Source organism: Pseudorasbora parva, chromosome 5, assembly GCF_024679245.1.
Source record: "Pseudorasbora parva isolate DD20220531a chromosome 5, ASM2467924v1, whole genome shotgun sequence".
Taxonomy (NCBI): Eukaryota; Metazoa; Chordata; class Actinopteri; order Cypriniformes; family Gobionidae; genus Pseudorasbora; species Pseudorasbora parva.
The window spans coordinates 36,152,440-36,175,046 of NC_090176.1; the positions used below are offsets into that span (position 1 = coordinate 36,152,440).

The 22,607-nt window shown below is 39.0% G+C and overlaps 1 protein-coding gene and 1 non-coding gene across 19 annotated transcripts in view; one reads left to right on the top strand and one right to left on the bottom strand.

Annotated features, from left to right (window-relative positions):
• The window catches only part of caska (calcium/calmodulin-dependent serine protein kinase a), a 180,938-nt gene that overhangs the window by 5,997 nt on the left and 152,334 nt on the right, over positions 1–22,607 (bottom strand). For 6 of the 18 annotated variants that reach the window (XM_067444087.1, XM_067444086.1, XM_067444080.1 and 3 more), the window contains 12 exons: positions 17,386–17,574; positions 17,064–17,142; positions 16,546–16,631; positions 11,914–11,982; positions 11,162–11,230; positions 9,738–9,773; positions 8,615–8,653; positions 7,934–8,130; positions 7,595–7,710; positions 517–597; positions 341–421; positions 56–258 (listed from right to left, as the gene is read on the bottom strand). In XM_067444087.1, coding sequence (XP_067300188.1) covers positions 56–258; positions 341–421; positions 517–597; positions 7,595–7,710; positions 7,934–8,130; positions 8,615–8,653; positions 9,738–9,773; positions 11,162–11,230; positions 11,914–11,982; positions 16,546–16,631; positions 17,064–17,142; positions 17,386–17,574 — 1,245 coding nt within the window. The remainder of the gene's footprint in view (positions 1–55; positions 259–340; positions 422–516; positions 598–7,594; positions 7,711–7,933; positions 8,131–8,614; positions 8,654–9,737; positions 9,774–11,161; positions 11,231–11,913; positions 11,983–16,545; positions 16,632–17,063; positions 17,143–17,385; positions 17,575–22,607) is intronic. The other 12 variants (XM_067444084.1, XM_067444083.1, XM_067444093.1 and 9 more) reach the window with 6 other exon arrangements.
• trnaa-agc (transfer RNA alanine (anticodon AGC)) lies at positions 12,876–12,950 on the top strand. The gene has a single exon. It is a non-coding gene; the product is annotated as a tRNA-Ala (tRNA).

Genomic DNA, 22,607 nt, shown 5'->3' on the forward strand with positions numbered 1-22,607 from the left:
ACAAGGTTAATGTCCAACCATCTTCTCTCATTAATAAACGCTGAGGGCTGTTCACCTGTGGCTCTACGTCCAGTATGGCTATGAGTCCCTGCTCATGGATCTTGCGTATTGTCTCCAACCGCGTGCCGTACATCGCGTCCTCGTGGCTGCCGTACTCCAGGTAATCGTTGTTGGAGATGTCCTGCATCATTTGGTCGTGGGTTACAAAGAAATAATTCTTTCCGTTCTCTTCATCTTTCTTTGGAGGTCTGGTCGTGTCTTTTGGGGCAGAAATGAGTTTGTGGTTATTAGTTCAGCAGTATCAAATGTGAACTGTTAGGTATTTGGGAATATTTCTTACGTGGAATGGGATAAGCAAATCTGTCTGGGTGTTTGGTGATGAGCGTGTTCTTGATGTGTCTTCGGCCAACACCGTGGGCACCTGCCAGTTGAACACAAACCACAAACGTAAGAGACATACTTCATAAAAACTAACAAAGGTAAGATGTGGAATTAAAACCAGACCTACATACAGACCTAGTAAAACTAATGTTTTCCTCTTGAACGCTGGCAACTTCACCACTTCCTCATATGTGACCAGATCTAGTTGATCAAACACTAAAAACAAACAGAAGAGTTTTTTAACAGGGGGGAGGGGTTGATCTTAAATTTCCAGAATTGTTTCATTGTCATTAGACTCCAACAAAACAATTGTTATAAAAAACACAAAAAAACAAAACAAATGTGGAATCTTACTAAGGAAAAGGAGGATGTTTTTTGGGTAACACTACTGGTGTTTGTTCTCTGTTTTCATCGGGACTATGAGATTTTTGCATGTGTTTTGGAAGATTATGTAACATTACAGGCCTGATGGGGGATTTGATACTGTGCCTGACTGACATTCATCTCCACTGCAGCAGACTTCATCCTAGCCACTCACACTTAGCATTTCTGCATATTCACACCGCTATTCACTGATGTCAAACCTGGAGACATATTTTAGCTTTATTACTTGATTTACTTTTGCAGTCATCTAACAAGTTAATCTTTAAAAACACTACAAATTTAATAACACCGATAAGCAAACCTTGTTTTAAAAACTTTGAAAACCTGATTTTACTTTTTTGTGTTTTTCCTTTACATTTAGACTCCCATTCAAAAGTTTGGTGTCATGGGTTCGATTCCTAGGGAATGCACGAACTGATGAACCTGAATGCAACGTAAGTCGCTTTGGATAAAAGTGTCTGCCAATTTTTTTTTTTGTGTGAAATATTAATACAATTTATAACATATGTGCTATTTGAATACATTTTCAAATGTAATTTATTCTTGTGATGGGAAAGCTGATTTTTCAGCAGTAATTACTCGAGCCTTCATTGACACATGATCCTTCATAAATCATTCTAATATGCTGTTTTGTTGCTAAGGGAACATTTTTTATTATTATCAGTGAATGTTGAAAGCCACCTAATATTACACCTAACCAATGTCTAACCACCTATCTTTTTTTCAGGATTCTTAGACGAATAGAAAGTTCAAATGAACAGCAAATGAACTTCTGCAGCACTAGGACTACTGTATCTTTCAGTACAGTAACAGTCATTGCCCCAAACATTTGAACAGTGGTGTATTTATTCAAAATAGTTTACAATTTTAATATCGGTGCATTCTTATGTGCATGTGCAAATGAGATTTGAGTTAGAACTGAGAGAACGATTATCAGCTATTTCAGTCATAAAACAAAGTCATGACATTGTGTGATGAAAAAGCAGAAACAAATTTATTTGCTAATTATCTTCTTTTGTGTCCTAAGCTATATAGGAATGGAACAACATGAGGGAGAGTAAATGATGTCAGAATTGTTTTATTTTTGTGTCAACTATTCATGTACATACATGAACAAAAATGCTACATACACCTGTTCATTTTTAGATGCGGTCACGTTAAAAGAGGAAAAAAGCTGAAGGGCTAAACTGATGATTCATCTGAAATTTGTCTGCACTGAAGGACAGTTTCACTGCTATTGTGAACTTCCACAAAGCTATACCAATGAGCCTTTTCTACCACAGTGTTACGGTTGCATAATAAGCAAAACTGGCTGCAGTGTGCATGAGGGGGTGTTGAGGAGATAGCATGCATGTGCGCAGGAGTCACTGAGTTGACTTGGCTGTGGGAAACGTGAGCCATCTGTGTCATTTCCACGTGAAATGTGATTCCAGCACTCATCTCCCTCTCTGAATAGATGCCTTAAATGATTCATGCTCCTTTTTCACCTGACCTTGAGTATGCAGCTCTATATGTGTAGGATGCTTAATAGATTTGCCCACAGAGAAGCCTCATGTTGTGCGGTGGATCAGTGAATATGGATGCACAGGGTTGAGAGAACACACAATAAATAGGAAACTAAAAACACAAAGCACAACAACACAAAATAAACCTTGAGTACCACAAACATTCAAACACACAAAAAAATTGACTTTGTTCTGTTGATTGAGAAAAAACGGAAGTTGCTAATAGGTATAGACAGATTCAGGGTTAATAAGATCACCACAACAAAGGCATTGAGTGAGACAGAGACAGACAGAGAAAGAGAGAATCAAGCACAGAGGCTGTATGCCACAGCAACACAGTTACTTACATGCACAGAGGCCATTGGTAGAGAGACAGCATGTAAAATGGACAGGGGAGGGGGGTCATTGAGTTATGGCTCAGTTAACAGAACATCAGTAAACAAACACAACAACAAGCACGCTTAAAGCTGTGATGCTCAAAGCACAGAGACATGATGGCCATCCGGGAGCTTGGGCTGCTGTGGATGGGGCGCTTTCAGAGCGTGCGAGACATCATGCCTCTGACATTCACAGCAATACATATCAAGGCTGGAATCTAAAAGCTGCAATTAAACTGTGGCATTAAGAGGTTTTTGTGATCTTCTGGTAAGTATTCTAATTTGCAGTCACGGAGTAATGTTCTATTGCAGTAACGCTGTACATCATCATGACATATGTGGACATACATATATTACATAATCATGCTGTAATGTCTGTTCTTAGATAATCCAGTGACTTTTTTATGAACTTGACAGACACAAACCAACAGATCAGATTATTCATCATACATGATACTGAGTTACTCAAATATATACACTGACGAGACAAAACAAAACATTATGACCACCTGTCTAATATGCTGTTGGCTCACCGCGTGCTGCCAAAACGGCGCAGAGGAACGCAATCTACAAGAGCCCTGGTGTACTGTGGTATCTCTGGCACCAAGACATTAGGATATATGCAAGGTGGAGCCATGCACTGTGGATCAAAACGTGTTAGTCCAGCACATCCCACAGATGCTCAATTGGTAAGTGTGGAATTTGAAGGCCAGGGGGTATATTACAGAAACTTTCTATCTAAGGTCTTATCTTAAGATATGATAAGTTAATGTGCGAACTCAAAATGTGCGTACACCCCCTCCTGAGCTGGCATAGGATTTGAGCGTGCCGTACACCAACGTCCATATTGATAAATCTCAAAGTCACCATGGGTTTGGGTGTACGCTGGAAATTTGGTGTACGCACTTTTGATAAATGAGGGCCATTGAGCTAAGCCACCACTGACCCCTTTCTGCTTTCACACACAACTGGGAGAAGCACTTCCTGGCTTATTAATATGCACATCTCTAAATAGAGGTCTATTTTCTTCATAAGACTGTTGCTGCAATGTTGATTTGTTTTGTCTTGAGTCTCCCAAAGTTGAAATTCCCTTTGTGATGGACAAGTCCTTAACAACTGCTTCCTACTGCAAAATCCCCAACCATATGCTTCCCATTTCCTTTCCTAACCTGATCTGAACCTGCGCATTAACTTCAGCTCTGCAGCATATTTTGAATGATTATGAAGAAGCAATATTGGACCCACAGGTGGGGCGCAGAGTTCAAGTGGTTAAAGCTTGAAAAGCACAACTCTAACAAAGCCACCATAATCAAAACAGTTTTAGACTATTAAACAATCCTTAAAGGAATTCGTGACAAAACCTGAAAAAAAGGCTGTAATAGTCAGAAGAGTCCCATTTCCTGCCTCTCTGGCTGAGTGAGCTCAAATCAGACTCACTAAAGTGGGGCACTGGGCTCAGGAGGGATTATGTCTGATCTGTGCTCCCCGCCGCTGCTGGCTGAGGGGGCTGTGCTCAACACAGTCTATTTGATCACCTAAGTGATTGGTTGCTCAGAGAACATTGCGTTTCCAGCAGCCCAGATCTGATCAGATCTCCTATTGGCCTCAGACCTGGGCCTGCACGTATGCAAATAGTTGGCCAACACATTTCTGACATATTGTTGGCAGTTTTGGCAGCTTTAACACATTTTTTTCATGTCTGTATTTAAACCAACCACAATGACACATTGAAACCAGAGGGGCGCAACTATACCTTATTTGCAAGAGGAAAAAATAACACACACAAAAAAAAGTGTACGATAATAAATGAAAGCTGATCATTATTTTTTGCAACAACAGCAGAAAAACAACAACGCAACACTACGAATTCTAAGCATGCACCACTGTTACATTTTTGGGGTAAGATGTTTTTTTTTTATTCTTGAAAGATCTCTAAACAGTAATAAGGTGAAATATTATAAATTTAAATAACTTTCTATAAAGCCCCTAAGGGGAAATGGTTGTGGAAAAAATATGAGATGGGAAGAAGTCAATTGTTTTTGCATTCTCTGGAAAAACAATTGTGTCCAAGAGAAACTTTACGATCGCTTGCGAAATGTTTGCGTTCCTTGCATTGTACAAAAAAACGTTTGTGTTCCCTTGCAAAACTTCAGTGTCCTTTGTGAGGTAACAGTTTCTCGGGGAACACACATTTTTTTCAGAATTAATGCAGTTTCTCTGGGAACGCAAACATTTTGTGAGTAAACAAAGTTTCTCGGGGAAACACAAAACATTTGCCAGAGAATGCATAAACATTACCATATCAATTTTCCTCCCATCTCACCTTTTTTCTTCTTCACCATGTCCATTAAGGAGTGCCATAGCTTTCTGCATTAAACAAATTAACAATGTTTTTTATTCCTGTGGTGAAAAGCAGTTTATTATTCTAGTATTTAGCGTCACACGATTCTTAAGGAATCATTCTAATATGCTGATTTGGTGGACCAAGGTTTACAACTGTTGTGCTGCTTAAAATGTCTGTGGAAAACGTAACACATTTTCTCAGGATTCTTGAAAAAAAAAAATTGACATAAAAATTATTCTATTATATGTTTTACAGTCACTTTTGATTGTCCTTGCTGAATAAAAGCCTTCATTTATTTAAAAAAAACAAAAAACTTTCGTACTTTCTTTATACATTTTGTTCAGAAACGCTGCATAATGCAACAATGTGAAATCAATGTTGTTTAGCTTAGGGTTGGCATTCACATCGCGTAGAACATGTTTCTGGTTTCGTGATGAAAAGGAGGAGTCGTCACTGTGTCTACAGTCTGAATTAACAAATTCACATTTTTAGGATGCTCGCCTTCCGGAACTATTCTAAACCATCAGGGATATTAAAATGATAGCATCATTTAACATCTTGTGTGTTCAAAGGTAGTAACCTGACCTTATGTTAGCTAGTATTACAGACTAAAGTAGGACCCAAATCACTTGGTTACATAAGATGTTAAAAGCAGTGAGGTTCATCATGCCTCTGACGAGATCATATAATTGCCACCTTGCCAGGATCATTATATATCAAGGTTGTAAAATGTTTGCCGAGTCAGAACATCTGAGAGCAGGGAGGTGTTCAGTACATCTGCTGTTTCAGTGGAGGTCTGTAAGTTCGTTTAGACCTAAAGCCATGAAGAAGACATGAACTTCTGCTGACCACATATAGTGACATATGACATGAGTCACTCACAGCAGACACACTTTACTTCTCTCCCCTGACCCTTAAACTCTTATGGAAAACACGGTCTTTGCATAGAACACACACACAAACACACTTGTTGCCTAGTGCACATGCAGGTGTGCTCATCTGCAATAACGAAACAGGTTTCCATTGTGGCTCGCTTTAACGAGCCCCTTTGGTAATTGAAGCAAAACTAAAAAGACCCTAGGGAACAGTCTTAAGGGACTGTGTGGTCAGGGACAGCAGTCAGAATCAGACACACAGCCACTTGGCTATGTATTGGCACAAGTCTCCCTGCTATTTGTGGAAATGCTGCAGTCAGGACCTCAGGTTATTTGAGCCAGACAGCACAGGGCCCTGTCACCTGCCTATACCTACTACCAGTCACACAGGAACGGATGCTAAAGCTTTTAAACTACTACCGTCTGAATCATTCAATGGAGACGTTTCTAGCAACAACTGCTGATAACCATCTCATGAGGGTAAAAGTCTGCTTTCACTGAAAATGAACATGAGACTAATTATACATTATGCATTCTTTCTGATGGTGTTCCACCTGGACCTGGATCACTTGAGTTTGTGATTAACCACACAGTTCTCAATTATGCTTCTGATACCGTTTCTAAATATCTGAAAACAGAAATTATACATATATATATACGCTACTATATGATTATCAATACTAATTATAAATTGCCAGGTAAATTTAAACTGGCGCCATATGTGTCTCTCCAATAACATAGTTAAGCTCTAGTTTTGATGTTTGCCAGTAAGGGACTAACTACCTAAAAAAAAATCAACCCTGTTATGATTTTATATAGTTAACAAATAATAATTGAAAAGTGCATTTTTTTAAAAATTGTAATGACCTTGATATTTACAATATACTTTTGTATATATATATATACTTTTGTATATATATATTCAAGCTATATAAATAATTTTGAATGAATATATAATTTTAATTTTGCATATAAAATAATCATGCAGAATGGAATCAATATTACATTATACTGACAAAATGCTTAAAATAAAAATGTAATCAAACTAAAAGAGGCTTGCCATTTGATATAACGACCCAATGGTGTTTTACACACTTGTCTCCACAAACATTTACAAAACAGATTTTAAAGATAAAGTTCTTAAATGAATGTTTATCATTAACTATTAATTGTGTACCGTAAACATTCCCAGGAGCCACTGAGTTCATGTGATATCATACTCCCACATCTCAACAATGACACCCTATTTCCAAGAAGGCATAACTTACAACATACATTTCCTATTCTGCAAGCTATTAGTAAACAGTAAGCTCACTCATCTTAGAAACCTATTCAATATCAAGTGCTGTTAACACCAAAGACGATAACTATAATGACAACTATAACAATAACATTTTAAATATTATTCTAATTCTATGAAAATAGGTAAGTCCACACCACAGGTATTTGGATATTGACACAGTGGATATTGTTGAATCGGTATCAGAGCGATTGTGTCCAGGTGATGAACAACAAAACTGACTTTAATAAGCTTGAGCATTTAAAGGTTTAGACAATGTTAGTATATATTGGTGTGGGCACTTATATTGTTATTGTTATAGTTATAATTCATGTTGTTAACAGGGTCAAATAACTAATAAGAAGACTAATAAGGGAGAGTTGATTGATCAGTATCAGCTGTTGTCTGTATAAAGAGAGAAAAGAAGCAGAAAGCAGTGGAAACTCTACCTGCGTTGTGCTTTGCTAGGTATTTGTCTTTGTACTGCTTCTTTTTCTTGCCAAACCAAGTGCAGCTCGCCTGCTGCTCTTGCTTGGTTTTCTCCATGGCTATACAAGCCACTCGCCTAGAACAAAAGAAACAATTCGATGAACGTGGTGAGTGCTCAGCTTATCTGGTAGCTTTGATGATAGTACTTTGAGTGCTTTTAAATCATATTGAGATTGTCTTGCATTGTACTGCATCTTCTTTCACTCCTCCCTTAGCAGCAGCCAGTCACAATCTTCTGGCTTCAATCATACATATAAAAGAAATTATTCCCATTTGCTCTAAGAAAGAACCAAACTTGCCACTCCTGGAGTTCAGGTGAGGGAATCAGTCCCGCCGTGCCATTCTTGGTGTTTTCCAGTTTTCCTTGCCACCAGTTATGGTCATCTTTGTTGATAATCTGGATTACGTCACCCACTCTGAAGCGAATCCCTGCCTCTTTACAGGGGATGAGGTCATCCTTCACTGGGTCATACTCAAACTGTGCCCGTACATAGATCTGGGAAGAGACATATCCAGCTGAAGTCAGAAAAGCCCAGTAGTGCACAGCACAGCTGCAGCAAAGGACTGACAGATAGAGGTCAGGGTACATATGGAGGTCAAGGTACAACTGGGCATCAGGATACAAGTGAAGATCAAGTTTTGGTTGCGATGAGAGGCATGCTTGGCTGAAGCTCTGTATGAGGCTGAGATATGTTACGAGCCCTCACTGGACATTTAGTGCAGTTGGGTACCAATACCAAACCATGGTCTGAGAGTAGAGTGGTGTGTGACTCCCGCGTTTAAAAAAAAAATGACATTGGATTGACTAAAAGGGGCCTTTAAGTATGAATATTGTTTTGCAAAAATTGAGCTTAACATTATATTTTCTAAGAATCACAGTGATGATGTAATTGTTTTTGAGTCCTTGCTACATTTGGACTTAAATGGTTACACAACAGATTTTCAGAGCAGTGGATTGGGCTCATTCTTTAAAATCTTACCTGGATGGAAAATTTATCCTTGATTGGAGGTCTGGAGATCTAGGGCATGAGAGTATTACAAACATCATGCAATATCATGGCACTGTGGCTGCATTAGTATGGCACTGTGAGCAGGGGTTGGTGAGATGAAGAATGCAGCCACGAAAGCTAACATTCGGAAAAATTATGGGTCGACATAAAGGAACAAAGCAGGGTGGAGATGTCATTCACATCACGGTGTTATCATCACTTGTAAAACAGTAGATTATTTCCACATGGACTTTTGCTGGCAGATGGCGCCCTCTGCTGATGATCGTCTTTATTCCTTTCTACTTCTCATCTTAATAGGACACAATTACTCAAAATGAAGACTAGAGATTAGGAAAACAAATTGTGATGAGCTCTCTCATCCCTCATCTTGTCAGCCTTGTTGATTTACAGTGTAATCTAGTTGAGATGTGAAAGGATACACACACCACTCTGTAGCCCAGAGCCAGTAGAAAAACATGACACTGTATGGGGTTCGAACAGGACAGCAACAATACGGAAAACTTGATTAATTTTTTAACAAAGTTAATAGTTTAAACGGGACAGAATGATAGCTGGGCCAGTGTTTTATGGTTGATGTGGAGTTACTTATCTTAGGAAAATGTAAAACATAAGCAAGTTTTATTGTTGACATGCTGAGTTATTTTCATATCTTGATCTCGTAGCTGTTAGAGTCTTTAGTGTAATCTCTATGAGTTTTTTTAAAAAGAAGAATAAAGATTTTCCCAACTGGTTTGTTGCTAATGCATCGAATAAGCCGATTGTAAGACTAAACATTAATGTTAAGATTATACATTTATTCAAGCTTTTTTTCTTCTTCCAGTAGTCACTAAAACAGAATTTACAATATCTTTTATTTACATTGTTGTGTAAATGCAATGGAACATTTGCACAACTACAACCTGCTGTTCAGTCTATCTGCAGAGCTGTTCAACAATTATACAGTGAGATGCAGTGAATGGTGTTAGTGCAAGAACTGATTAATAAATCAGGGTGTTAATAGCGGTGAATCACTAACTTGTTCATTCAATGTCAAGCATAAAAGCAGAATGGAAAGTCAATAGAGGAGGCTAAGACTGAGGGATGCTCTATTCACCTGGCGTCCTTTTGGCTGGATGGTTGATGGCAAGTCCTGTAACGCAAAGCCCAGCAGTGAAAGAGAGACTGACCATTTGTCATGACAAAAGTAGATTTTGACTCATGAAAAAACAACAATAAAAAGACAAAAAATAACATTACATAACAAAAAATCTGGTTACGTGGAGGTGATGTGAGGATCACAAAAGTTCCTTCATTTTGTGTGTAAGTTAAAAGAGAAGGACTGTTGAGGGTAAATCTCAGAACAGCAGCACACAAGAAAGCAAGTAGCAAGCAAGCAGCTTCAGCACCACACTCCATTCAAGCATGTTCATGAGGTGGAGAATAACTCTCTTCTATGAGGAACACCAAGAGGGTCCCACTGGGTCCATATCAGGGATGAGCGATATTAGCAAACATTTATATCACGTTACTATTACAAATTTTATTAAAATATTACTGAAAAAAAGTATTTTGTATAAAGACTTAAAACAACGTTCAAATAAAATCACACATTTAATTTAATTTTAATTTAATTGAATTCTTTTAGTTACATGTTTATTAATTATTACAGTATGCATTTTTTATTGATATTTAATATTTTAATTATTATTTATAATATTTGTATGAATAAATATTGCTAAAATATGTATTTTTCTGCTTATAATATTTTTAGGAATATATACAAAAACTCATGAAAAATAGGAAACTTTCCAGCACTTTTTCCAAACTTGATCCAAATCCGATTCTCGGTCATTACCAGCAGCAGAACATAAGGAAATATCATTATAAGGAAAATTTGTATTATTTTGAGAAATTTCTATAGATTTATTGTGTCAATGTCTATATCGCCCACCCCTAGTTCATATACTGTGCTAATGCAGATCTCACTGGATTTTGTTAAGAGTATGCATGCTTTTATTGATGCTAGGAATCCTGTGCATGCCTCCATAGAGTTTGGCCTAATAATTGTGCTCACTGTCAGCCATTATAGAACACTGATATTAACTAATGGGAATATTTCATTACAAACAGCAATGGTAGATCCCACATCCACTGTACAGTGTGCCTGAGACCGTGTCTAGAGAAACAGTATTAACACTGACAGTCAGAGTGAGTTACAGCAGCACAGAGCACACCAATTTGTGAACTGAGATAACGGAATCTAAACTATGTTCAATGGATGTTACTTGCGGTCTTGTTCAGTCTAAGTGTTTGTGTTTATTGAGATTGTAAAAAACAGAAATCCTTACTGAAACATACAAACAAACTAGAAAAACAAAGAATACCATAAAATTGGACATTACACAGATTTAATAACATCTGGTGCAAATTAAGAGGGTATGATTGCAAGAACGGGGTGAAATAATCACAAACAACATTAGGAAATTGTTGGGGGGTGGGGGCGGGGGGTCGTTATTTGAGGTTGCCTGGGATTCTTACCAAGATAGAACTGTTAATGCTGGAATGGCCATTAGCAGGGGACTGTCTGGAGGTGGAGGGGGATTCTTTCTGTAATAAGATATAAAGGTCAGCAAAACAGCAGAGCAAATGGACACTGCGGTAAGAAATTGGGGACATCATGTAAGGAAAACCAAAACATTTTTTATAAGTTATCAAATGGACATTGTTAAAGCATAGTAATGTTACAGGTGCAAAGGGAAAATGTTGTGAACATAAGGCCGCATCGCAGCTTCCCACCAGAAGGGGGAGCCAACACAACTTTCTAGGTGTAAACATCTTCCCTGAGAGATTTGATGTTTGAAGAAAACTCAAGTGAAATCTGACCTCGTGCATTTAGAAATGAGGAGTCGTGTGAGTAATACAGTACAGGTTCACTTTATAAACATTGAATAATGCTGCAACACCGTCTATGAACAGACTTTGAAACATTCTCACATAGTATATCTAAACTCCCCTCAATATTGGTAATACTGTAAGGGAGTGTTCCGGTATCTTGGTTGTGAAATTGGTGTGCGGTAGTGTCTAAACCTTTTGGTCTGGCAGGATGGAGGCTTTTAGGGAGAAAAGCATTAACACGCAGCCATCAGGCAGGCAGTTAGTCACACAAGAGTTCATGGCAATCAAACCCCACCACACGAGGCCACGACAGGCCAGGGAGGCAAACACAGCACTGCAGAGGAGACTGGCAGAGACAGAGCAGAAGAGAGTGCAAAGGCCACAGGAGCCGTTACCTCACAGGACGACTGCTGCGTGCGGTAACTTGGCACAATCTTAAAGGTGATGCTGCCTCTCATTTCTCGCTGTCAATAGAGAAACAAAAAGCTGATTATTCATATTATTATATACATTTTTACAGTATTATTTTTGCTCAATAGAGGTAAAGTTTAATGCCTGTTTAAGAGACTCAAATAAAAAATTGTCATCTACTCATCTTCATGTTGTTCCGAATCCATATAATTTTCTTACATTCAAGAAACACAAATTGAAAAATGGACAATAAAAACGGTAGCTTTGTGTGAAGCTGCGTTCAGATCGATAGGGTTCCTACACTGCTGTCTAATCACTGGGCATGTCAGATCGATAGGGTTCCTGTTCACTGCTGTCTAATCACTGGGCATGTAATATCTTAAGTTTAATTCATTTGACAAAACACATTCATTCGGAACATCCTGCAATGTCATCAAACAGATTACACTTGAGTAACATTACAGGAGTCTAAATTCATAAAATCAAAATGTACAATTCTTATTTTTATGAAATATTACAGTGTTTATTTTACATAAATAATTTATCCATGCACTTCATTTTTAATGAAATAAGAACTCCCCTGCATCTCTTCACTTGACTGTTGACGTGGTTACTGGCGTGAGCAACTTGTCACTCACATGGGATTGATGCAGTAGAAAATGATAAATGATCCAATCAATTTGTGATGGACAAAATCAAGCCCCGCCCCACATTTTTTTCCTCAATCGAAAAGCCATTTCACTCGCATAAAAGGTAGAAGAAAAGATGAATGAACGCAACTTCTGTTTCATGTGACATCCATGTGTATTTCAGTAAATTATCTTTATCATTAATTTAATTTATATATATATATATATATATATATATATATATATATATATTTGAAAGTACTAAACTGAGTGATAAATGTCTGTTGCGATGTTTAAGGTACAGTATGTAGTAAGATGCTTTCCTGTAGCTCAACCAGTAGAGCGTGGCGCTAGCAACGCCAAGGTCATGGGTTCGATTCCCAGGGAAAGCAAGAACTGACAATAATGTAAAAATGTGTACATTGATTGCAATGTAAGTCGCTTTGGATAAAAAGCGTCTGCCAAATGCATAAATGTAAAATGTAAATGTAGTAAATATGAGGATCTATTGACAGAAATGCAATTTAATATACAGTGGGTACGGAAAGTATTCAGACCCCCTTAATTTTTTCACTCTGTTATATTGCAGCTATTTGCTTAAATCATTTAAGTTAATTTTTTTCTCATTAATGTACACACAGCAGGCCATATTGACAGAAAAACACAGAATTGTTTACATTTGTGCAGATTTATTAAAAAAGAAAAACTCAAATATCGCTTGGTCCTAAGTATTTAGACCTTTTGCTCAGTATTTAGAAGTACCCTTTTGATCTAATACAGCCTTGAGTCTTTTTGGGGAAGATGCAACAAATATTTAACACTTGGATTTGGGGATCCTCTGCCATTCCTCCTTGATAGATCCTCTCCAGTTCTGTCGGGTTAGATGGTAAATGTACGTGGACAGCCATTTTCAGGTCTCTCCAGAGATGCTCAATTGGGTTTAAGTCAGGGCTCTGGCTAGGCCATTCAAGAACAGCACAGAGTTGTTGTGAAGCCCCTCCATCATTATTTCAGCTGTGTGCTTAGGGCCATTGTCTTGTTGGAAGGTGAACCTTCGGCCCAGTCTGAGGTCTTGGGCACTCTGGAGAAGGTTTTCGTCCAGGATATCCCTGTACTTGGCTGAATTCATCTTTCCCTCGATTGCAACCAGTCGTCCTGTCCCTGCAGCTGAAAACACCCCCACAGCATGATGCTGCCACCACCATGCTTCACTATTGGGACTGTATTGGACAGGTGATATTTTCCTCTACAAATACCGCTTAGAATTAAAGCCAAAAAGTTCTATCTTGGTCTCATCAGACCAGAGAATCTTATTTCTCACCATCTTGGAGTCCTTCAGATGTTTTTTTTTTAGCAAAATTTCATTTTTCTTGCACTGCGGAGAGGCTTCCGTCGGGCCACTCTGCCATAAAGCCCCGACTGGTGGAGGGCTGCAGTGATTGATGACTTTCTACAACTTTCTCCCATCTTCCGACTGCATATCTGGAGTTCTTCCACAGTAATCTTTGGGCTCTTCTCCCCCGATAGCTCAGTTTGGCCAGACGGCCAGCTCTAAAAAGGGTTCTGGTCATCCCAAAGGTCTTCCATTTTAGGATTATGGAGGCCACTGTGCTCTTAGGAACCAGAATTTTTCATGTAACCTTGGCCAGATTTGTGCCTTTCCACAATTATGTCTCTGAGCTCTTTAGGCAGTTCCTTTGACCTCATGATTCTCATTTGCTCTGACAAGCACTCTGAGCTGCAAGGTCTTAAATAGACAGGTCAGGTGTGTGGCTTTCCTAATCAAGTCCAAACAGTATAATCAAACACAGCTGGACTCAAATTAAGGCGTAGAACCATCTCAAGGATGATCAGAAGAAATGGACAGCACCTGAGTTAAATGTATGAGTGTCACAGCAAAGGGTCAGAATACTTAGGACCATGTGATATCTGCAAAAATGTCAACAATTATGTGTTTTTCTGTCAATATGGGGTGCTGTGTGTAAATTAATGAGGGAAAAAAGGAACTTAAATTACTTTGGCAAATGGCTGCAATATAACAGAGTAAAAAAATTTAAGGGGGTCAGAATACTTTCCGTACCCACTGTACACGACTGTTTTCAGTGGTGTATAAAGACCTTACATAATGTACCGTTATGTTTTTATTACCTTAGAATGAGCCATTTCTATCTACATACACCACGGGTCCCCTTACAGTGAAATCGCCTTTTTGTGCCGTCATGTTTATAGTAGCCCTAAACGGACAAACTTTTACTTTGCGCTAGTCACTATTTCTGACAATGACATTTGTGTTCTGTGTCAGCCCCCATAGCTTCTCTATGTTCTTCGAAAGGGAGGGGAGATCGTTGGGTGATTGCAATCTCACAAGCTCACTGTTAGGGTGTTTTCACACTTAGTCCTTTTCAGGGGTCTAAGCACGGTTTGCATGATTTCTAGCCCATATGTAAACACTCCTAACGATCTCAGACTCCTTTAAAGTGAACCGAGCCGAGACCATCACAGGAGGTGGTCTGGGTATGGTTCATTCTCATCTTATGGTACGGTTCGCTAAAAACACGCTGTTTGAACACAAACCGCTCTGGGCTTACTTGATTTTTTCTGTTTGTGAATTCCAGTGTAGCTTGGTCATTAGATAACTCCGTACAAATCGGCTGTTCATCGCGGCTGATTCTTCTGACAAATCTCTACAAATTATTTGTTCACAACATACATTTGTTGATTGCAATTTGAACCGCTTCAGAACTGTGTGAGAGAGACGCGGCTGCGCGCCTTCCAGGTTTAAAATGGTGTTACAAGCACACACACCTAGCGCATGCACAGAAGCCAGCTGTCACAGCGTGTGAAATAAACAGAATCTTTAGCGTCTTATTGCATTTATTGCACTTATCACATAAACAGGTGTTTTTTTCTTAAGTGAATGTAAACATCTGCATTATTAGCCTTATAAAAGAATCAGTGGAAAATATGCAGAATAAGCAGTTCTTCAAACAGTGTAGAATACCGTATGCAGTTTTTTTTTCATGTGTGATTATTCCATTTCTTACTCTAATGCTGCTGCTAGGCAAATCTATACTTTACCTAGACAATTTAAAGCAGTTTATTTAATTTGCATCTTCCTTTTATTATTTTATTGTGTTGTTTATTTTTTGTATGCTGATGTTATCATTGCCTTCTGCAATAAAATAAACAATGTGAAATAGCTAGTGCAAGAATATGTAGTATTACACACACACACACACACACACACACACACACACACACACACACACACACACACACACACACACACACACACACACACACACACACACACACACACACACACACACACACACACACACACACACATATAATTTATTTTAAGATAAACTACTTAATACAACAGCATTTGTACTGTCATAAAGTAATAATAATCTTTACAAAAAAATATCTTGGTTACTGAGGAACGAACAATGTAAGTGAATGGGATCAAATGTTGAATGCCAGGGTCAGCCATCAAACACTGAACTGGACTTGATCCAAAAAGCAACAGTCTGAAGACAAAAGGTTCTGAGAACACATTCCTACTAAAGGGGTACTCTTTCAGGGACAGTGTGAACGTAAAGAGAACCTGGTCCTTTTTTACTTGGTTCACTTCTTGGTCCACTTAAAGGAGTCTGAGTTTGGTTCTTTTAAAGAGGACCCAAGTGTGAAAACACCCTTAGTTGGCATTGAAATTCACACACTGCACCTTTAATATGAAAGCAAATGCAATTTGGTTTTATTAGATGTGTATTTTATCTTATTTAACCTGTGAAGTCCACTTTGCATGGTACAACTTCTAAGTTGGGACAATTTGCTAGATAACTCAATTTGTTTTCCATAAAAAACAAAACATCATAGTTCCAACAACATGAGGGTGAGTAAATGGTAACAAAATGTAAATGTTTGGGTAAACCTTTTCTTTAAAGAAAACCAAAGCATGAATTAAATTATGCTCCCACTCACAAGCATCTTCTGAAGCTGCTCCACGGTTTGATTTGCGACGCTTATGCCGTTGATCTCTCGGATCTCGTCTCCAATGTGTAAAGTTCCTTATTTGTGACAAAGTGACACATTACGTGCGTTAATAAAAGATGGTAGTATTACAGACTTTATCATTTGATATCTATCTTGACTTATTTTACTTCATGAGATTGTCTTGCTTGTAGACTGCATGTATGAGACACTTGATGATGGCGTGTGTGTGTGTTATGCGGGTGTGGTTCAGTCATACACTGCTGCGAAGTTCTAAGACAGTGTGCAATCTATCCTTCACAGTGTAATGATGCCACACTCTCAAGCTTGCCATGTGGAAATATGTGTTGAGGGGTCTGCTTTGAAGCAGCATGGGCTGCATTTCATTCCTATTAATTTATCAAGTTTTTATGGAGATATGAAAACATAGGAGAGACTGCAGTGTATGTAGCAGTGTGGGGGGAAATTTTAAAGACTACTAGGGTTGATTTGGTGATTGGTGCATGTACCTTGTCTGTGGATCATTCCTCCATGCATTATTCTCGCCACAATGCAATGGTTCAGGTCGTTCATTTTCAACGTGATGCCCTGAAACAGTGCCCACAAACGTATTTTTTTATTTTAAATCCACATTCATGAGAAAGTCAAGTTTTCAGGGAGTCTGAATAACATGTGAACATAAACTGTAAGAGCTTAATCAACAAGGATTATCCAGCACAGGATATTTATCGCAAAAGTTTAAAGAGTAGCTATGATGGCTAACTAGAAACTGTTTATGCTAGACTAGTCTTTAGGTGTATTTATGTGTTTACATGTAAAGCTGATTCATACCATTGGTTCATCTGTGTTCTTCTGGAACTGAACAAGGCGCACACGTGTGACATTCTCTATGTCCATGTCTCCGTTTGTGCTTTCGGGTGAGTCTCCGTTGAGGTATGGTGATGTAGGTGGTGGAGTGACCCTCAGCGCATCATCACTGTACACCTCATGTGCCACAACATCATGAGTCTGAAGTAAGGCCTTGAAAGAAAGTGATAGAGATATCACACAAACAACAAAATTTCATAGACTTACACAGGATGTAACAAAGCTAGTAAGCAACTAGCTAGTAAAAACCCAACGTACCAACAAGCAGATAGTAATGCACTAAAATCCACTCAGATCACATTAGTAAATCACAGAACAATTTCTTGGTAATCAATAATAATAATAATGTGTTACATATGTATAGTGCTTTTCTGGGTACACAAAGGGCTTTACATGAAAGGGGGAAATCTCCTGAACCACCACCACCAATGTGCATCCACCTGGATGATGCGACGGCAGCCATATTGCGCCAGACCGCCCACTGCACAACAGCTGATTGGTGGAGAGGAGACCGCGTGATGAAGACAATTAGTATATGAGGATTATTGGGAGGCCATGATGGTCAGAGGCCAATGGGCAAATTTGGCCAGGATGCCGGGGTTACATTTCTACTATTCCAAGGAGCATCCTGGGATTTTTAATTTTAATTTTAAGTTTAACGTCTCATCCAAAGGACAGTGCCCTTTGACAGTACAGTGTCCCCACTCTTCAGTGTCACAGGATCCTTCAAAAATCACTATATATGCTGATAGGTGCTTAAGAAACATTTCTTATTATCAATGTTGAAAACTTAATATAAATATTTTTGTGGAAACCATAATAATAATTTAGATTAGAATAGATTTTTATGCATCAATATAAAAGCTATATTAGTCACATTTGATCAATTTATTGCATCCTTGCTGAATAAAAGTATTCATTTCTTTAAAAAAAGAGGGAAAAAATCTTACAGACCCTGTGTGTTTGAAAAGTAGTGAACAAATCTGGTTTATTATTTATGATTAATGTCTGCAGAACATAACCAAATGAAATAATACTGGTAATAATAAGCACCACAAACTTTATTCTTGCCAGCTCATCTGACACTCCCATCTTGTGTGCAATTATAAAAGTCTGAAAAAAGCATCAAGGGCAAGGTCATGCTGGAATTAGACAGCTAGTACCTGATGGTGCTTCCCTCCTCTCTTGCATTTTATCTCTTTTCTGCCCCCCGCACACACACACACACACACACACACACACACACACACAAACTCTTGACCTGGCTGTTGGAGTTATTGAGGGTAACCACCTAAGTCATGTTTTTTTTTTTTCACCCATGATCTCTTTTTGATAGTTTCCCACAGAAAGGCAACCTTTCCCTCTTTATTTCTCTCAGTTCTGTACTAAATCCACAGTTCAAGTGGAAGTAAAAACATTGTAAAAAGCCCCTAAATTTCCAAATAAAAGTCCCAAAGTCCCTTGGTGCCTGCATCATGCCAGATTATTTTAATCAATCTCGCTCAGTGTTCCATGACACACCATTTGTCTTTTTACAAAATGTTTTCAGTGTAAAAAGTGGAGGAATCTTAATCAGCTTAAAGGATCAATTTACTTTAAAATGAAAATTAGCCCATGATTTACTCACCCTCAAGCCACCCTAGGTGCATATGACATTCTTCTTTCAGATGAACACAATCTGAGTTATATTAATAAATATCCAGATGCTTTCAAGCGTTATAATGTCAGTGCACGGGGCCCATGAGTTTGAAGCTCAAAAAAGTGCGTCCATCCATCATAAATGTAGAATCCAGGGGTTAATAAAGGCCTTCTTAAAGGGTTACTTCAGCGATTAGCATATGGCTTTCTATCAGTAGAAAACCTGGAGTTTTTTTGAATGATCGTGCTCTCCCCTCTCATATCCCCCTGAGACGAGAGATTTATGCACTTTATTTCTGGAAAAATTACTCCGGTGACGCAAATATCGTCGATTTGCATCATTGGTAAAATGCAAGGGGGTAATCTAGCACTCGGAACGCGTTCCACCCATAGGGGTGGCCATTGCTAACCAAGCCATCACCTGCTGTTAGCATCCCATTGACTCCCATTCATTTTTCAGTCACTTTGACAGTGAATAACTTTACATCTGAAGCGTTTAAAGACTCCATTTGTCCATTGTTTATTTATAAAGAAACATGACAATGCATAAAAGGCTCCGTTACCTTGTATCTTACACTATCGCCCCGTAGAAGCTGTTTTGTAAAAATAGGCTAACAATTGCGTCATAACCAAAGCGACTCTGTCGCACAGTTGAGAAAAATAAAGTCTGATAAAGTCAAGGGAGAAGAATGGGGAGAAGCCGATAGTGAGCCAAAAGCAACGGGAGAAAATATTTAAATAACAACGTGATTCAGATTTTACTTTCCACAACTACTAGAAGACCTACAGCTGTCAGACAGGTTGCTTACGTCACATCTACGTCATCAAGCTCAGTCTGAGCCTGCGCAGTACGCTCAGCCATCAGGAAGTGAGTACCTCTGATCGGCCTCATTTTCTGCCGTTGAAGTCAATGGGATTGCTCTGTCCATTTCTTTTACTGTCTATGGTAAAATGTTTGGCCAGACGCTAAAAACTACAGCCAGCAGAGGGAGCTATTTCCGCATGTTTTCAACTCGCACATGGGGGATGGGGTCGAGCTCAGCTCAGGCATTCATGGAAACGCTGCGGCCGGCGGAGCAAAGTGAGTATTTTATCTTCTCCACTTAATTCCTATGAAAGTTAATCTTCCAAAGGCATGAACTGAAAACGTGCCAGACTGAACACACGCTGAGAACTACTGCCGTGAGCGTGGACGCATTTACCTCAGCTCTCATCACGAGAGCTCATTCAGCTCATCACGATGCGTGTAATCTGACTCCTGCTGCGTTTGTGCTGACACTTCCTCAGCGGCTAAATCACAATATATTGAACAGACATGTTCAGTTTTTAATTGTAGTGTCTGTTCTCTAACTGAACTGATTTTATTAAGATGACTGCGGTGGTGGAAAAGTAAAAGTGATTCAGTAGCGGTGGTTTTGGGAGTGGCCTCACAGGGCAGCGAAGCATTCTGGGAACTGTAGTCTTTCATCCCCATGAGACAAAAATACATTTTCTGTCTTTTCTCAGTCTAGAAAGCACAAAATTCAAAATTAATTTCACATTTCTACTATATTAATGACCCATTTTAAATACAGATTAATCTTCCCAGCGCTGAAGTACCCCTTTAAGTGTAATCCATATTTAAACTTTTATAAAGTAAAATATTAAAGGGGGGGTGAAACACTCAGTTTCAGTCAGTGTCATGTCAATCTTGAGTACCTATAGAGTAGCATTGCATCCTGCATATCTCCGAAAAGTCTTTTTTTTTTTAATAATTATATAAGAAAGATGCGCTGTTCCGAGTCTTTCCGAAAAAAGCCGAGCGGGTGGGGGCGTGTCGTGTGAGCGGAGCTAAATAATGACGTGTGCTCGCTGCTGCTATTGTGTTGAGTCGAGTGCGTCGTAAAGCTGTGTCATCCCTAACAGCGGGAAAAAAACTTTATTCAAAATAAAAATATGGCTTTTAATCAGATACAGCCATACATCTATGATCCGGAATCAGACCCAGAGGCTGCAGTTGAACAGGAGCAGCAGCAAAAACGACTAGAGCAGGACGTCTCTATGTGGTACAAGTTATACACTAACTATATAATATGCTTAGCGACTTGTGTTATTTACATATTTATACTTTAATTATATCGTCGTATTTTTGTCTTTGAAGGTGTACATGTGGGAAGTGCAGTTGTGCACGTGTGTTTGTGTGTTTACGCGTGGTTTGTGTAGACAGTAAGCGGACTGGTTTTGCACGGCAGGTTAAGTTAGTGTTTACATAGAAAGACACGGAATAGTAGCGCATTTGAATGAAGAAGCGCGCTTATTTAGTTCAACATATTTCCCCCCTCTTTGTGTATTGTTGTTTGGAGTGCTTTTACAATACACAAACATAAAGTTACACATATAGTGGCCAGCTAAACAAATGTACACGCACTACACATCGCATGCTCCATTGATCAACTATACGTGATCATGTTTGGGCTACTTGATGGGCATAGGCAAAAACACAGACATTTGAAGCAGTCTAACTCACCGCCCGCGGTTCTAACGTTGGGACCTTTATCGTTGGGACTGCTCCATCCTTCAGCATTAGGCGATCGGAAAATCCTGTGTCGAGCTGGGCCTTGTTTATGAAACAGTCGGCACCGAAATGCAGCGAACAGATATAAACATTCGCGCAACTCAGTTGCTGATCCGGAAAAGCAAATTACATCCACTGTTGCCTTAACGCGGGGTTTTTGGGGAATCTGTGCAGGACTGTCTTGGTCTGGCAACCAAAAACGCACTTTTTTGGTGACATTGTTATGTGCACATCACCTGTGCAGCAGCCTACAAGCCAGCGCTTTGATGGGCGTAGCCTGTTACTTTCGCTCTCTCCCTCTCTCTCTCTCACGCGCTTCCGGTAGAATTGTCCGTAAGGCCCATACAAGGAAATTCCGCCCCCATTAACGTCAAAGGGGACGCATGATCTCAAAAAACTTGCCGAAACTTATGACTAACCGGAAGTAGTATTTTTGACAAAGAAATACTCCCATCAAACGTCCACCTTAACTTTTGAAACTTTGTCTATGTTTAGTATGGGATTCCAAGTCTTTAACAGTGTAAAAAGATCAGTATGCATGAAACAGCATTTCACCCCCCCTTTAAGCTTCTGCTAGACCATATTCTGTATTAAATTTATGGGGGGGGGGGGGGGGGGGGGGATGTAACTGACGCAAAGTATGACACCTTGGCAATAGAATCACCATTGGCTAGTAAATTAATGAATATTAAATCACGTTCAAAATCAAAACAGGGACAGTATATGGGACGAGTGATTTACTCGCATTATAGAGGGTTGGTAGGAAGTAGCGTAAGCATTTTGAGCTGCGAGAAGCATTACACTTTCTTCGTAAGTTGAAAATGGAAGGTGATCTGGCAGAAGCTAGATATTTTACTTTATAAAGTTTTAAATATGGATATTTTTCTTACAAAAACCTATTGATTTGCTTCAGAAGGCCTTTATTGCAGTATATGGATGCACTTTTTTGAGCTTGGAACTCAATGGACCCCGTTACTGCCTTTATAAGGCTTGA